Source organism: Trypanosoma brucei, chromosome 7 (genome assembly GCF_000210295.1).
Source record: "Trypanosoma brucei gambiense DAL972 chromosome 7, complete sequence".
Taxonomy (NCBI): Eukaryota; Euglenozoa; class Kinetoplastea; order Trypanosomatida; family Trypanosomatidae; genus Trypanosoma; species Trypanosoma brucei.
In genome coordinates, this window is record NC_026740.1 from 462,742 (window position 1) to 481,825 (window position 19,084).

Consider the following 19,084-nt stretch of genomic DNA (forward strand, 5'->3'; position numbering starts at 1 on the left):
AATGACCTGTAGAGCACCTTGTATTCACAGTTTCCATTGCATTCTGTCCAGCTTCTGGTAAGAACTTTTGTTCAACAAGTTGAAACTGTTGTGGGGTCATATCTTTCAGGATGCTACGCTTGTCTTCCGTCTCTCCGAGTCTTCGGAGGTAGTTCAAATGTTTTGTGACCACACAAAAGACTCTAGGAAAGAGAAGTGAAACCAAAGCCCTTGTTTTAAGCGAGTAGGCTCCGACCTTACCGTATTCCATCATGAATTCATGGGATGACATACTTTCCGCAACAGTTGCAAACAGCGTACAGAGTATCATATTCCCAATGGCAACTGATAGAGGTCTACAGTGGTATGATTCGAGGTTGCCATATCTGCTCCTCTCCCGTACAATCTTTATTAACGGTTGTGTGAAATCATTACCTTTCCATTCAAAATATTTTCCCATCATCATATCATAGCCATCTCGTCTATTACAACTGAGACGGCTTAGATACCTTATTACCTCCAACTCACGACAGTTACCTCGATTACCGAAAACATAACGAGGCAGCGGCCCCACTACGTCAACACGTCTCTCCACCAACCTCCACTCATCCTCTAGCTCTTCCTTAACCTTCGCACGAGCATTTTCATCGAGAGTCGTATAGTTGGGAAATAGGGACAGTTTCTTCCAAGCTACAAACGCCTTAATGTCACGTACGTCATCGCAGTTTAAAATTATCCTTGTTTGTTCCAGGTTCTTCATCCAGTACTTGTAGCGAACTCCATCTGGGGGTGCGAGGACAGTCACACCCCAAACATTTCTTGGGATCTCATAAGGCAGAGTCTCCTTAGGACTATTAATATCAAAAATAATATGCCCTCTTTTTTTCAAACGCATTTCTTCAATAACATTAGTGACGTCTTTTCTCTTGTACAATACAACCCTCCCTTCCTCATTCCCCTTCTTGTTGTATATAAGGTAAGCTTTGGCATCCGTGAAATACACAACGACATCAAGCATTCCTTCATGGAAGTGAAGTAGGGAATGAAGTAAAAATGATCCAACTCCACATGATTTTCCAATACCAGATATACCAATGACAATGTGTGTTGGTGGTCTCTCTGTCTTTTGCACCCACCATGCATTTAATTTTTGTTGTATTATATACCACACACGCATCATTTCACGACGGATGTAGACATTATTGTCCAATATCCCAATTCTCTGATATAAACTAATTAGACCACCTTGAAATCTATCTGAGGGCCAACCCATCATTGATGTAAGGACAAAGATCTCCAGGCCAGTGGGTCTCTCCTCAAGTTCCGCATCAACTTCACAATGTTCAGGAGTTATATCAACTTCTTCTTCCGTCCATATGTGTTGTGGTCTTCCAAAGAATACCTTCATACCGAGTGGCTCTTGATTATAACCTGACATCACATAACTCCACTTCGCATAATACAGAGACTCATATAACTCCTCTTCACGAGATTTCCTTTTTCCAGTTACCGATGGATTCTGCATCTGTCGTCCACCTTGTTCCTGCACTTCACCTTGTGCACGATTAAACCGTTCGTTAAACACATTCTGAGTATTTCCCATATTGCCGTTGTTTTGAATCATTCCTATCTCAAAATAATAACTTTAAATAGGTAATATTGTGTTACTTTCTGCACATATGTGTGTGTTTGTGTGTGTGTGTGTGTGTGTGTGTGTTTGTGTTAAATCAAATAGTAAAATGAAGGGAATGATGTGTACACACTATCAAGCAACACATATATACAGTTCATGAATATCATAAACTAACAGAACAAATTATAACCCCTCCTTACAGTTAAACCCCTTCACAACCCCTTGCATATATTGAATAGTGATGTTCAATCAATTAAATATTCTGTATGAAAGCATGAGTAATAAGATTTTTAGATATGAGAGATAACAAACACGAAATCCTAAGTGAAGAATACTACTATTTCATATAATATAATATGTATGCATATAGTATAATATGTCATACTTGTTGAAATAATAAACAATAGTATTAATAATGAGATAAACAGAATTTACAATAATAGATTATACATTGCACACGTAATAATGAGGACAACGTATGTCACAAAGGTTCTTAATTATAACATCGAAAGAACATTAACTCAAAGCATCAGCATATATGCACATACAAACTGTTATTCATTATAACATCTTGGCTCCATCTCACAGCATAGACGACAATGTTTGAGTGTAAACCGTAACATACAAAACCTAACACAAATATCTTCTGTACTGTTAAATATTGGGATGGTATCTCATCTCATTATTAAACACTTTCAACATTATCTTGTTGTCTCCTTGTTTGGGAACTCTCATCTTTGACACTAAGGAATATGTGAAGATACTAAGATCATTTATTTTTTTATTTCCTAGTTGCATTTGCAATTGTTCACATATTCTTTCAGTACACGCAAAAAAATTGAAAGTTTAAGGAAAATTGAATTATGAGAATAAGGAAACAAAGGATAAATTTTCTGTGAACAATAAAATATTATATAATATTTTAAATCTTCTGCAGTGATTCACCACATGTGGAAAATATATGCAATAGTTACATAACACTGACAACACTGAATAAAGGAATATATTCAATATACTCAATATAGTCAATATATTTAATGCAAATATTACATGGAATATAAGAAGTGTAAGGAATCAAAGGAATATAAAAAATAAAATGTAATGGAGAATGATGGAAACTTAAGATACATCTATGTGAGCATAGCGTTGTGTGAGTAGAAATCATGTGCATATTTTATCTTAATCTTTCCCTATATTGTACTCACTCACTCGTAAAATTTAATCATGGAAATAAAGTTTAGGGAATAGTAAAGTTGTTCTTCCACTCGCGTCAAGACACAAATACATGCTTTCTGTCATTGGAAATCATGTGTCTTTATTAAATTGTAGTATCCAATAATGAAAAAGAAGTACTCTATTACTATATCACTCATCATTTCCTACATCCCTAAATATATCGCATATTGTCACTATACATATTCTTTTTATTTTTCATATACCAAACAACAATCATATATTATTTACTTCCTTTCTTTAACCTGATGTTGTAATGTTCCTTTTGGAAGATACAAATAAATAATTGAACAAATATTAACACAAGAGTAATAATAGAAGAAAAGAATTACCTTAAGGAAACTACATGGAACTTCCATTATATAAGATACTACACTTCATATAAGGGGTAAAAACGTAACAGTGGTTGTATCTTTTATTTGTCCTCAGTGTATCGGCAATCCTTCAGTAGACACTGCTTTGCAACTGATTTCTTTTATGGATTAAGTTAGTCAGCAGTGTTGAGACAGGTTCCCCCGCATGAGGAGTGAAGGGACAAAACAATATTCCTACCTTCTAACCTATTGAACAAGAATGTCTCAAACAATATCATTTGTCCCTATTTATTTCTGCAGATGCAAATGCTATTGATGGGTGAGATACATCTAAACAGCAACGGATATAACTATACTCATACAGTGTTTCTTTGATTTCTTCTCGTCACCACAGTTCTGTTGGGTTACAAATATATACACAGCACTCCACTTTGTGGCTATAAGTCTCTTTAATATTTGAATGAAATCCTGCCTATCGCTACTGCAATATTTCACACTCTGTGAGGGACACTGATATTTGCTTCTTTCGTCCATTTCATATTTTGATAGTTATGTAAATATCTTATGTGCAATCCATCTTCTTTCCAAAATAAATAAAAAGAAAGATAAAAGCATAAGCAATTATCGACATAAAAACTGGAATGAGTCTCTCGGTTACACGTCGCACGCTTCTAACATATAGACATGCTGCATGTAACCTATTTTTGTTGTTTCATGCATGTGTCAGTATGATAAAATGAAAATAGTCTCATGTTTCTCCTTGTGCTTTTGTATTGCATAAACTACTGGACTCGTCATCTCTTCCATCTATTCATCACACAGGAGTTGTTCACTTGCTTTACATGTAGCATACAGTAAAAATACATAATATCAAATTATTAAATTAATACTTCACTATAAGCAATAAAGCTTACTTGATTTTGTTTATTTCATTTATATCTGAGTTGAATTACATATGTTAATGAAATTATTCCACTACTCAAAGATACAAGCACTTTATTGATATATATATATATATAGAGAGAGAGAGAGAGAGAATGGTTTTGAGACACACCACATATCAGTTCTTCAACATTACATATGTGTAAATCCATATTTACAAAAGGTACAGCTTTTGAATATCTGCATAATTATTTGAAGTATTATTATCTAATGAAATGAACAGTAGATGTCACTGAAATGCAAATAGTAATAATCCTCTGAAAGGCATAAATACTGTTTCATACAATACTCTAAAGTACTGCAGCGCTGTGCCATGAATACTTCCACAGAAGATACAACAACTAATGTGCGATAGTTAGTCATAATGATGCCTTCCATGTGATGAACTCTGCAATACAAATCATACGTTGAACAGAAACTAAAACATTAAATACTAAATATAAATGCATGGGGGAGTGATGTAAACTATAAGAGGGGTTATGTACGTCAAGAAAGTTTCATTAGAATACAATAATAGTTTTGAATTTCATTAGACAACTTAAAGCTTAACCACATGTGTGGAAACAACAATCACTTCACTATAGCATTTGTAGATTAGTGATTGTTACTGAAATAAATGAAAAAAAGCAAATGAAGTAAATACGGCAAGCACTGCATCCCATATTTTGTATTCATCACTGTGTGTTGACGCGTTTGAGTAGCTTTGCCCATTGACAGAAAAAAAAATAATAAATAAATGAAATCTCTTCTTGCATCTTGCACAAGTGTATTTCAACAAAACAAAGACGTAAAAGAAATTTTATGCTTAATATATTTACTCATTTATTTGAAGGAAAGGTACAATGGCCAAAAAACTATAAAGGTGCATGTGAGTTATACTTCATTGTCAGATAAAGTTAACTTCACAACCCTCCTGAAACACAAAAGGAAAATTAAAAGAATTACAATGAAGAAACAGAAGGAATACAATATGTTTTTTCCAACCTCTAACATGTTATATGTAAAAGTGACGAAATGGTCTTCACAATAGGATGCTACTCATGACCTCGTTTCCGTGTGAATGCTGGTGCATCTCGATATTTTCTCTCTTCATGATACGCTATTATAAGCTCTTTCTGTATCTTGTTATCAAATGTTATTTGATACTGGTCAATACCATCCCAAAATACTTGTGTTTCCTCAGTTTGTTGCTCAGCATCAGCGGTGTTGTTGTTCACACATCGTTGCCGCGTCTTAATCACACCACCATAAATAGCATTAACATATATCATCTCCCATGCCATGTTACGAGAAAAGGTATCCCAATCGGAAAAATACCTTGCAATGTTTGTCATAAATTCCTGTAACTCTGAAACACTTGCTTCTTTCCTGTAATTATCTGTTATTTGAATAAGCACAATAGTCTTTGAGGCAACTCCCAGTTGTGGAAAACCATCCCGCATATCCGCAACCCTTCTAGAGCAATCTTCCACAAAGAAAAAGCCATCCACAAAAAGCTTGCTCTCTTCCAATGACCTGTAGAGCACTTTGTATTTACAGTTTCCAATTGCATTCTGTCCAGCTTCTGGCAAGAACTTTTGTTCAAAAATTTGAAACTGTTGTGGGGTCATATCTTTCAGGATGCTACGCTTGTCTTCCGTCTCTCCGAGTCTTCGGAGGTAGTTCAAATGTTTTGTGACCACACAAAAGACTCTAGGAAAGAGAAGTGAAACCAAAGCCCTTGTTTCAAGCGAGTAGGCTCCGACCTTACCGTATACGCTTTCACTATGTTTCTCAACCATCAGTGTTGCAACAGTTGAAAACAGCGTACAGAGTATCATATTCCCAATGGCAACTGATAGAGGTCTACAGTGGTATGATTCGAGGTCGTCATATCTGCCCCCCTCCCGTACAATCTTCACTAAACTGTGAACCACTTTTTCACTTTTCCACGTAAAATATTTTTCCAGAATCGTTTCATACTCTTCTTTCTTCTCATTTTCTAGGCTTCTTAGGTAATCACTGATATCCTGCAGCCGGTTGGTGTAACTTTGCTCGCTGAAAACATAACGAGGCAGCGGCCCCACAACGTCAACACGTCTCTCCACTAACCTCCACTCATCCTCTAGTTCTTCCTTAACCTTCGCACGAGCATTTTCATCGAGAGTCGTATAGTTGGGAAATAGGGACAATTTCTTCCAGGCCACAAACGCCTTAATGTCACGTACGTCATCGCAGTTTAAAATCACATTCCAACTGAAATAGTCCTTCCCCCAATGTTTATAATAGTATGTATCCGGAGTGTTGAGTGTAGTTATTCCCCACCCAAGATATTGGGTCTCATAAGGCGGAGTCTCATCAGGTCCATCAGTATCAAAAATAATATGCCCTCTTTTTTTTAAACGCATTTCTTTAATAACATTAGTGACGTCTTTTCTCTTGTACAATACAACCCTCCCTTCCTCATTCCCCTTCTTGTTGTATATAAGGTAAGCTTTGGCATCCGTGAAATACACAACGACATCAAGCATTCCTTCATGGAAGTGAAGTAGGGAATGAAGTAAAAATGATCCAACTCCACATGATTTTCCAGTCCCTGGAATACCAATGACAATGTGTGTTGGTGGTGTGCTCTCTGTCTTTTCCACCCACCATTCATTTAATTTTTGTTGTATTATATACCACACACGCATCATTTCACGACGGATGTAGACATTATTGTCCATTATACCACTTTCATCATTGATACCTAATTGAAACGTAGCTGATGGCCAACCCATCATTGATGTAAGGACAAAGATCTCCAGGCCAGTGGGTCTCTCCTCAAGTTCCGCATCAACTTCACAATGTTCAGGAGTTATATCCACTTCTTCTTCCGTCCATATGTGTTGTGGTCTTCCAAAGAATACCTTCATACCGAGTGGCTCTTGATTATAACCTGACATCACATAACTCCACTTCGCATAATACAGAGACTCATATAACTCCTCTTCACGAGATTTCCTTTTTCCAGTTACCGATGGATTCTGCATCTGTCGTCCACCTCGTTCCTGCACTTCACCTTGTGCACGATTAAACCGTTCGTTAAACACATTCTGAGTATTTCCCATATTGCCGTTGTTTTGAATCATTCCTATCTCAAAATAATAACTTTAAATAGGTAATATTGTGTTACTTTCTGCACATATGTGTGTGTGTGTTAAATCAAATAGTAAAATGAAGGGAATGATGTGTACACACTATCAAGCAACACATATATACAGTTCATGAATATCATAAACTAACAGAACAAATTATAACCCCTCCTTACAGTTAAACCCCTTCACAACCCCTTGCATATATTGAATAGTGATGTTCAATCAATTAAATATTCTGTATGAAAGCATGAGTAATAAGATTTTTAGATATGAGAGATAACAAACACGAAATCCTAAGTGAAGAATACTACTATTTCATATAATATAATATGTATGCATATAGTATAATATGTCATACTTTTTGAAATAATAAACAATAGTATTAATAATGAGATAAACAGAATTTACAATAATAGATTATACATTGCACACGTAATAATGAGGACAACGTATGTCACAAAGGTTCTTAATTATAACATCGAAAGAACATTAACTCAAAGCATCAGCATATATGCACATACAAACTGTTATTCATTATAACATCTTGGCTCCATCTCACAGCATAGACGACAATGTTTGAGTGTAAACCGTAACATACAAAACCCAACACAAATATCTTCTGTACTGTTAAATATTGGGATGGTATCTCATCTCATTATTAAACACTTTCAACATTATCTTGTTGTCTCCTTGTTTGGGAACTCTCATCTGTGACACTAAGGAATATGTGAAGATACTAAGATCATTTATTTTTTTATTTCCTAGTTGCATTTGCAATTGTTCACATATTCTTTTAGTACACGCAAAAAAATTGAAAGTTTAAGGAAAATTGAATTATTAGAATAAGGAAACAAAGGATAAATTTTCTGTGAACAATAAAATATTATATAATATCTCAAATCTTCTGCAGTGATTCACCACATGTGGAAAATATATGCAATAGTTACATAACACTGACAACACTGAATAAAGGAATATATTCAATATACTCAATATAGTCAATATATTTAATGCAAATATTACATGGAATATAAGAAGTGTAAGGAATCAAAGGAATATAAAAAATAAAATGTAATGGAGAATGATGGAAACTTAAGATACATCTATGTGAGCATAGCGTTGTGTGAGTAGAAATCATGTGCATATTTTATCTTAATCTTTCCCTATATTGTACTCACTCACTCGTAAAATTTAATCATGGAAATAAAGTTTAGGGAATAGTAAAGTTGTTCTTCCACTCGCATCAAGACACAAATACATGCTTTCTGTCATTGGAAATCATGTGTCTTTATTAAATTGTAGTATCCAATAATGAAAAAGAAGTACTCTATTACTATATCACTCATCATTTCCTACATCCCTAAATATATCGCATATTGTCACTATACATATTCTTTTTATTTTTCATATACCAAACAACAATCATATATTATTTACTTCCTTTCTTTAACCTGATGTTGTAATGTTCCTTTTGGAAGATACAAATAAATAATTGAACAAATATTAACACAAGAGTAATGATAGAAGAAAAGAATTACCTTAAGGAAACTACATGGAACTTCCATTATATAAGATACTACACTTCATATAAGGGGGAAATACGTAACAGTGGTTGTATCTTTTATTTGTCCTCAGTGTATCGGCAATCCTTCAGTAGACACTGCTTTGCAACTGATTTCTTTTATGGATTAAGTTAGTCAGCAGTGTTGAGACAGGTTCCCCCGCATGAGGAGTGAAGGGACAAAACAATATTCCTACCTTCTAACCTATTGAACAAGAATGTCTCAAACAATATCATTTGTCCCTATTTATTTCTGCAGATGCAAATGCTATTGATGGGTGAGATACATCTAAACAGCAACGGATATAACTATACTCATACAGTGTTTCTTTGATTTCTTCTCGTCACCACAGTTCTGTTGGGTTACAAATATATACACAGCACTCCACTTTGTGGCTATAAGTCTCTTTAATATTTGAATGAAATCCTGCTTATCGCTACTGCAATATTTCACACTCTGTGAGGGACACTGATATTTGCTTCTTTCGTCCATTTCATATTTTGATAGTTATGTAAATATCTTATGTGCAATCCATCTCCTTTCCAAAATAAATAAAAAGAAAGATAAAAGCATAAGCAATTATCGACATAAAAACTGGAATGAGTCTCTCGGTTACACGTCGCACGCTTCTAACATATAGACACGCTGCATGTAACCTATTTTTGTTGTTTCATTCATGTGTCAGTATGATAAAATGAAAATAGTCTCATGTTTCTCCTTGTGCTTTTGTATTGCATAAACTACTGGACTCGTCATCTCTTCCACCTATTCATCACACAGGAGTTGTTCACTTGCTTTACATATAGCATATAGTAAAAATACAAAATATCAAATTATTAAATTAATACTTCACTATAAGCAATAAAGCTTACTTGATTTTGTTTATTTCATTTATAGCTGAGTTGAATTACATATGTTAATGAAATTATTCCACTACTCAAAGATACAAGCACTTTATTGATATATATATATATATATATATATATAGAGAGAGAGAGAGAGAGAGAATGGTTTTGAGACACACCACATATCAGTTCTTCAACATTACATATGTGTAAATCCATATTTACAAAAGGTAAAGCTTTTGAATATCTGCATAATTATTTGAAGTATTATTATCTAATGAAATGAACAGTAGATGTCACTGAAATGCAAATAGTAATAATCCTCTGAAAGGCATAAATACTGTTTCACACAATACTCTAAAGTAATGCAGCGCTATGCCATGAATACTTCCACAGAAGATACAACAACTAATGTGCGATAGTTAGTCATAATGATGCCTTCCATGTGATGAACTCTGCAATACAAATCATACGTTGAACAGAAACTAAAACATTAAATACTAAATATAAATACATGGGGAAGTGATGTAAAATATAAGAGGGGTTATGTGCGTCAAGAAAGTTTCATTAGAATACAATAATAGTTTTGAATTTTATTAAACAACTTAAAGCTTAACCACATGTGTGGAAACAACAATCACTTCACTATAGCATTTGTAGATTAGTGATTGTTACTGAAATAAATGAAAAAAACAAATGAAGTAAATACGGCAAGCACTGCATCCCATATTCTGTATTCATCACTGTGTGCTGACGCGTTTGAGTAGCTTTGCCCATTGACAGAAAAAAAAATAATAAATAAATGAAATCTCTTCTTGCATCTTGCACAAGTGTATTTCAACAGAACAAAAACGTAAAAGAAATTTTATGCTTAATATATTTACTCATTTATTTGAAGGAAAGGTACAATAGCCAAAAAACTATAAAGGTGCATGTGAGTTATACTTCATTGTCAGATAAAGTTAACTTCACAACCCTCCTGAAACACAAAAGGAAAATTAAAAGAATTACAATGAAGAAACAGAAGAAATACAATATGTTTTTGCCAACCTCTAACATGTTATATGTAAAAGTGACGAAATGGTCTTCACAATAGGATGCTACTCATGACCTCGTTTCCGTGTGAATGCTGGTGCATCTCGATATTTTCTCTCTTCATGATACGCTATTATAAGCTCTTTCTGTATCTTGTTATCAAATGTTATTTGATACTGGTCAATACCATCCCAAAATACTTGTGTTTCCTCAGTTTGTTGCTCAGCATCAGCGGTGTTGTTGTTCACACATCGTTGCCGCGTCTTAATCACACCACCATAAATAGCATTAACATATATCATCTCCCATGCCATGTTACGAGAAAAGGTATCCCAATCGGAAAAATACCTTGCAATGTTTGTCATAAATTCCTGTAACTCTGAAACACTTGCTTCTTTCCTGTAATTATCTGTTATTTGAATAAGCACAATAGTCTTTGAGGCAACTCCCAGTTGTGGAAAACCATCCCTCATATCCGCAACCCTTCTAGAGCAATCTTCCACAAAGAAAAAGCCATCCACAAAAAGCTTACTCTCTTCCAATGACCTGTAGAGCACTTTGTATTTACAGTTTCCAATTGCATTCTGTCCAGCTTCTGGCAAGAACTTTTGTTCAAAAATTTGAAACTGTTGTGGGGTCATATCTTTCAGGATGCTACGCTTGTCTTCCGTCTCTCCGAGTCTTCGGAGGTAGTTCAAATGTTTTGTGACCACACAAAAGACTCTAGGAAAGAGAAGTGAAACCAAAGCCCTTGTTTTAAGCGAGTAGGCTCCGACCTTACCGTATCTCATCATGAATTCATGGGATGACATACTTTCCGCAACATCTGCAAACAGCGTACAGAGTATCATATTCCCAATGGCAACTGATAGAGGTCTACAGTGGTATGATTCGAGGTCGTCATATCTGCCCCCCTCCCGTACAATCTTCACTAAACTGTGAACCACTTTTTCACTTTTCCACGTAAAATATTTTTCCAGAATCGTTTCATACTCTTCTTTCTTCTCATTTTCTAGGCTTCTTAGGTAATCACTGATATCCTGCAGCCGGTTGGTGTAACTTTGCTTGCTGAAAACATAACGAGGCAGCGGCCCCACAACGTCAACACGTCTCTCCACTAACCTCCACTCATCCTCTAGTTCTTCCTTAACCTTCAAACGAGCATTTTCATCGAGAGTTGTATAGTTGGGAAATAGGGACAGTTTCTTCCAGGCCACAAACGCCTTAATGTCACGTACGTCATCGCAGTTTAAAATTATCCTTGTTTGTTCCAGGTTCTTCATCCAGTACTTGTAGCGAACTCCATCTGGGGGTGCGAGGACAGTCACACCCCAAACATTTCTTGGGGTCTCATAAGGCGGAGTCTCATCAGGTCCATCAGTATCAAAAATAATATGCCCTCTTTTTTTTAAACGCATTTCTTTAATAACATTAGTGACGTCTTTTCTCTTGTACAATACAACCCTCCCTTCCTCATTCCCCTTCTTGTTGTATATAAGGTAAGCTTTGGCATCCGTGAAATACACAACGACATCAAGCATTCCTTCATGGAAGTGAAGTAGGGAATGAAGTAAAAATGATCCAACTCCACATGATTTTCCAATACCAGATATACCAATGACAATGTGTGTTGGTGGTGTGCTCTCTGTCTTTTGCACCCACCATGCATTTAATTTTCGTTGTATTATATACCACACACGCATCATTTCACGACGGATGTAGACATTATTGTCCATTATACCACTTTCATCATTGATACCTAATTGAAACGTAGCTGATGGCCAACCCATCATTGATGTAAGGACAAAGATCTCCAGGCCAGTGGGTCTCTCCTCAAGTTCCGCATCAACTTCACAATGTTCAGGAGTTATATCCACTTCTTCTTCCGTTCATATGTGTTGTGGTCTTCCAAAGAATACCTTCATACCGAGTGGCTCTTGATTATAACCTGACATCACATAACTCCACTTCGCATAATACAGAGACTCATATAACTCCTCTTCACGAGATTTCCTTTTTCCAGTTACCGATGGATTCTGCATCTGTCGTCCACCTCGTTCCTGCACTTCACCTTGTGCACGATTAAACCGTTCGTTAAACACATTCTGAGTATTTCTCATATTGCCGTTGTTTTGAATCATTCCTATCTCAAAATAATAACTTTAAATAGGTAATATTGTGTTACTTTCTGCACATATGTGTGTGTGTGTTAAATCAAATAGTAAAATGAAGGGAATGATGTGTACACACTATCAAGCAACATATATATACAGTTCATGAATATCATAAACTAACCGAACAAATTATAACCCCTCCTTACAGTTAAACCCCTTAACAACCCCTTGCATATATTGAATAGTGATGTTCAATCAATTAAATATTCTGTATGAAAGCATGAGTAATAAGATTTTTAGATATGAGAGATAACAAACACGAAATCCTAAGTGAAGAATACTACTATTTCATATAATATAATATGTATGCATATAGTATAATATGTCATACTTTTTGAAATAATAAACAATAGTATTAATAATGAGATAAACAGAATTTACAATAATAGATTATACATTGCACACGTAATAATGAGGACAACGTATGTCACAAAGGTTTTTAATTATAACATCGAAAGAACATTAACTCAAAGCATCAGCATATACTGCACATACAAACTGTTATTCATTATAACATCTTGGCTCCATCTCACAGCATAGACGACAATGTTTGAGTGTAAACCGTAACATACAAAACCCAACACAAATATCTTCTGTACTGTTAAATATTGGGATGGTATCTCATCTCATTATTAAACACTTTCAACATTATCTTGTTGTCTCCTTGTTTGGGAACTCTCATCTTTGACACTAAGGAATATGTGAAGATACTAAGATCATTTATTTTTTTATTTCCTAGTTGCATTTGCAATTGTTCACATATTCTTTCAGTACACGCAAAAAAATTGAAAGTTTAAGGAAAATTGAATTATGAGAATAAGGAAACAAAGGATAAATTTTCTGTGAACAATAAAATATTATATAATATTTTAAATCTTCTGCAGTGATTCACCACATGTGGAAAATATATGCAATAGTTACATAACACTGACAACACTGAATAAAGGAATATATTCAATATACTCAATATAGTCAATATATTTAATGCAAATATTACATGGAATATAAGAAGTGTAAGGAATCAAAGGAATATAAAAATAAAATGTAATGGAGAATGATGGAAACTTAAGATACATCTATGTGAGCATAGCGTTGTGTGAGTAGAAATCATGTGCATATTTTATCTTAATCTTTCCCTATATTGTACTCACTCACTCGTAAAATTTAATCATGGAAATAAAGTTTAGGGAATAGTAAAGTTGTTCTTCCACTCGCGTCAAGACACAAATACATGCTTTCTGTCATTGGAAATCATGTGTCTTTATTAAATTGTAGTATCCAATAATGAAAAAGAAGTACTCTATTACTATATCACTCATCATTTCCTACATCCCTAAATATATCGCATATTGTCACTATACATATTCTTTTTATTTTTCATATACCATACAACAATCATATATTATTTACTTCCTTTCTTTAAACTGATGTCGTAATGTTCCTTTTGGAAGATACAAATAAATAATTGTACAAATATTAACACAAGAGTAATAATAGAAGAAAAGAATTACCTTAAGGAAACTACATGGAACTTCCATTATATAAGATACTACACTTCATATAAGGGGGAAATACGTAACAGTGGTTGTATCTTTTATTTGTCCTCAGTGTATCGGCAATCCTTCAGTAGACACTGCTTTGCAACTGATTTCTTTTATGGATTAAGTTAGTCAGCAGTGTTGAGACAGGTTCCCCCGCATGAGGAGTGAAGGGACAAAACAATATTCCTACCTTCTAACCTATTGAACAAGAATGTCTCAAACAATATCATTTGTCCCTATTTATTTCTGCAGATGCAAATGCTATTGATGGGTGAGATACATCTAAACAGCAACGGATATAACTATACTCATACAGTGTTTCTTTGATTTCTTCTCGTCACCACAGTTCTGTTGGGTTACAAATATATACACAGCACTCCACTTTGTGGCTATAAGTCTCTTTAATATTTGAATGAAATCCTGCTTATCGCTACTGCAATATTTCACACTCTGTGAGGGACACTGATATTTGCTTCTTTCGTCCATTTCATATTTTGATAGTTATGTAAATATCTTATGTGCAATCCATCTCCTTTCCAAAATAAATAAAAAGAAAGATAAAAGCATAAGCAATTATCGACATAAAAACTGGAATGAGTCTCTCGGTTACACGTCGCACGCTTCTAACATATAGACATGCTGCATGTAACCTATTTTTGTTGTTTCATGCATGTGTCAGTATGATAAAATGAAAATAGTCTCATGTTTCTCCTTGTGCTTTTGTATTGCATAAACTACTGGACTCGTCATCTCTTCCACCTATTCATCACACAGGAGTTATTCACTTGCTTTACATATAGCATATAGTAAAAATACAAAATATCAAATTATTAAATTAATACTTCACTATAAGCAATAAAGCTTACTTGATTTTGTTTATTTCATTTATAGCTGAGTTGAATTACATATGTTAATGAAATTATTCCACTACTCAAAGATACAAGCACTTTATTGATATATATATATATATATAGAGAGAGAGAGAGAGAGAGAATGGTTTTGAGACACACCACATATCAGTTCTTCAACATTACATATGTGTAAATCCATATTTACAAAAGGTACAGCTTTTGAATATCTGCATAATTATTTGAAGTATTATTATCTAATGAAATGAACAGTAGATGTCACTGAAATGCAAATAGTAATAATCCTCTGAAAGGCATAAATACTGTTTCATACAATACTCTAAAGTAATGCAGCGCTATGCCATGAATACTTCCACAGAAGATACAACAACTAATGTGCGATAGTTAGTCATAATGATGCCTTCCATGTGATGAACTCTGCAATACAAATCATACGTTGAACAGAAACTAAAACATTAAATACTAAATATAAATACATGGGGGAGTGATGTAAACTATAAGAGGGTTTATGTACGTCAAGAAAGTTTCATTAGAATACAATAATAGTTTTGAATTTTATTAAACAACTTAAAGCTTAACCACATGTGTGGAAACAACAATCACTTCACTATAGCATTTGTAGATTAGTGATTGTTACTGAAATAAATGAAAAAAACAAATGAAGTAAATATGGCAAGCACTGCATCCCATATTCTGTATTCATCACTGTGTGCTGACGCGTTTGAGTAGCTTTGCCCATTGACAGAAAAAAAAATAATAAATAAATGAAATCTCTTCTTGCATCTTGCACAAGTGTATTTCAACAAAACAAAGACGTAAAAGAAATTTTATGCTTAATATATTTACTCATTTATTTGAAGGAAAGGTACAATAGCCAAAAAACTATAAAGGTGCATGTAAGTTATACTTCATTGTCAGATAAAGTTAACTTCACAACCCTCCTGAAACACAAAAGGAAAATTAAAAGAATTACAATGAAGAAACAGAAGGAATACAATATGTTTTTGCCAACCTCTAACATGTTATATGTAAAAGTGACGAAATGGTCTTCACAATAGGATGCTACTCATGACCTCGTTTCCGTGTGAATGCTGGTGCATCTCGATATTTTCTCTCTTCATGATACGCTATTATAAGCTCTTTCTGTATCTTGTTATCAAATGTTATTTGATACTGGTCAATACCATCCCAAAATACTTGTGTTTCCTCAGTTTGTTGCTCAGCATCAGCGGTGTTGTTGTTCACACATCGTTGCCGCGTCTTAATCACACCACCATAAATAGCATTAACATATATCATCTCCCATGCCATGTTACGAGAAAAGGTATCCCAATCGGAAAAATACCTTGCAATGTTTGTCATAAATTCCTGTAACTCTGAAACACTTGCTTCTTTCCTGTAATTATCTGTTATTTGAATAAGCACAATAGTCTTTGAGGCAACTCCCAGTTGTGGAAAACCATCCCTCATATCCGCAACCCTTCTAGAGCAATCTTCCACAAAGAAAAAGCCATCCACAAAAAGCTTACTCTCCTCCAATGACCTGTAGAGCACTTTGTATTTACAGTTTCCAATTGCATTCTGTCCAGCTTCTGGTAAGAACTTTTGTTCAAAAATTTGAAACTGTTGTGGGGTCATATCTTTCAGGATGCTACGCTTGTCTTCCGTCTCTCCGAGTCTTCGGAGGTAGTTCAAATGTTTTGTGACCACACAAAAGACTCTAGGAAAGAGAAGTGAAACCAAAGCCCTTGTTTCAAGCGAGTAGGCTCCGACCTTACCGTATACGCTTTCACTATGTTTCTCAACCATCAGTGTTGCAACAGTTGAAAACAGCGTACAGAGTATCATATTCCCAATGGCAACTGATAGAGGTCTACAGTGGTATGATTCGAGGTCGTCATATCTGCCCCCCTCCCGTACAATCTTCACTAAACTGTGAACCACTTTTTCACTTTTCCACGTAAAATATTTTTCCAGAATCGTTTCATACTCTTCTTTCTTCTCATTTTCTAGGCTTCTTAGGTAATCACTGATATCCTGCAGCCGGTTGGTGTAACTTTGCTCGCTGAAAACATAACGAGGCAGCGGCCCCACAACGTCAACACGTCTCTCCACTAACCTCCACTCATCCTCTAGTTCTTCCTTAACCTTCGCACGAGCATTTTCATCGAGAGTCGTATAGTTGGGAAATAGGGACAGTTTCTTCCAGGCCACAAACGCCTTAATGTCACGTACGTAATCGCAGTTTAAAATCACATTCCAACTTAAATAGTCCTTCTCCCAATCTTCATAATAGTATGTATCCGGAGTGTTGAGTGTAGTTATTCCCCACCCAAGATATTGGGTCTCATAAGGCGGAGTCTCATCAGGTCCATCAGTATCAAAAATAATATGCCCTCTTTTTTTTAAACGCATTTCTTTAATAACATTAGTGACGTCTTTTCTCTTGTACAATACAACCCTCCCTTCCTCATTCCCCTTCTTGTTGTATATAAGGTAAGCTTTGGCATCCGTGAAATACACAACGACATCAAGCATTCCTTCATGGAAGTGAAGTAGGGAATGAAGTAAAAATGATCCAACTCCACATGATTTTCCAATACCAGATATACCAATGACAATGTGTGTTGGTGGTGTGCTCTCTGTCTTTTGCACCCACCATGCATTTAATTTTTGTTGTATTATATACCACACACGCATCATTTCACGACGGATGTAGACATTATTGTCCATTATACCACTTTCATCATTGATACCTAATTGAAACGTAGCTGATGGCCAACCCATCATTGATGTAAGGACAAAGATCTCCAGGCCAGTGGGTCTCTCCTCAAGTTCCTCATCAACTTCACAATGTTCAGGAGTTATATCCACTTCTTCTTCCGTCCATATGTGTTGTGGTCTTCCAAAGAATACCTTCATACCGAGTGGCTCTTGATTATAACCTGACATCACATAACTCCACTTCGCATAATACAGAGACTCATATAACTCCTCTTCACGAGATTTCCTTTTTCCAGTTACCGATGGATTCTGCATCTGTCGTCCACCTCGTTCCTGCACTTCACCTTGTGCACGATTAAACCGTTCGTTAAACACATTCTGAGTATTTCTCATATTGCCGTTGTTTTGAATCATTCCTATCTCAAAATAATAACTTTAAATAGGTAATATTGTGTTACTTTCTGCACATATGTGTGTGTGTGTTAAATCAAATAGTAAAATGAAGGGAATGATGTGTACACACTATCAAGCAACATATATATACAGTTCATGAATATCATAAACTAACCGAACAAATTATAACCCCTCCTTACAGTTAAACCCCTTCACAACCCCTTGCTTATATTGAATAGTGATGTTCAATCAATTAAATATTCTGTATGAAAGCATGAGTAATAAGATTTTTAGATATGAGAGATAACAAACACGAAATCCTAAGTGAAGAATACTACTATTTCATATAATATAATATGTATGCATATAGTATAATATGTCATACTTTTTGAAATAATAAACAATAGTATTAATAATGAGATAAACAGAATTTACAATAATAGATTATACATTGCACACGTAATAATGAGGACAACGTATGTCACAAAGGTTCTTAATTATAACATCGAAAGAACATTAACTCAAAGCATCAGCATATACTGCACATACAAACTGTTATTCATTATAACATCTTGGCTCCATTTCACAGCATAGACGACAATGTTTGAGTGTAAACCGTAACATACAAAACCCAACACAAATATCTTCTGTACTGTTAAATATTGGGATGGTATCTCATCTCATTATTAAACACTTTCAACATTATCTTGTTGTCTCCTTGTTT

General features: G+C 34.8%; 4 protein-coding genes across 4 annotated transcripts; all 4 read right to left on the reverse strand.

Annotated features, from left to right (window-relative positions):
• Position 1: 1 nt before the first annotated feature.
• On the reverse strand, positions 2-1,603 carry TbgDal_VII2000 (retrotransposon hot spot (RHS) protein, putative,(fragment); the record flags this gene model as incomplete). The annotated part of the gene is made up of 1 exon (XM_011776213.1): positions 2-1,603. A coding segment is annotated over one exon (1,602 nt), but the record flags the coding sequence as incomplete, so codon positions are not given.
• A 3,532-nt stretch (positions 1,604-5,135) lies between these two features.
• On the reverse strand, positions 5,136-7,211 carry TbgDal_VII2010 (retrotransposon hot spot (RHS) protein, putative; the record flags this gene model as incomplete). Its single annotated transcript, XM_011776214.1, has 1 exon — positions 5,136-7,211. One exon carries the CDS (start codon positions 7,209-7,211, stop codon positions 5,136-5,138), a length of 2,076 nt encoding a protein of 691 aa, XP_011774516.1.
• Positions 7,212-10,724: 3,513 nt separating this feature from the next.
• On the reverse strand, positions 10,725-12,452 carry TbgDal_VII2020 (retrotransposon hot spot (RHS) protein, putative; the record flags this gene model as incomplete). Its single annotated transcript, XM_011776215.1, has 1 exon — positions 10,725-12,452. One exon carries the CDS (start codon positions 12,450-12,452, stop codon positions 10,725-10,727), a length of 1,728 nt encoding a protein of 575 aa, XP_011774517.1.
• A 3,853-nt stretch (positions 12,453-16,305) lies between these two features.
• TbgDal_VII2030 (retrotransposon hot spot (RHS) protein, putative) lies at positions 16,306-18,381 on the reverse strand (the record flags this gene model as incomplete). The annotated part of the gene is made up of 1 exon (XM_011776216.1): positions 16,306-18,381. The coding sequence occupies one exon, from the start codon at positions 18,379-18,381 to the stop codon at positions 16,306-16,308; it is 2,076 nt and encodes a 691-aa protein (XP_011774518.1).
• Positions 18,382-19,084: the final 703 nt, after the last annotated feature.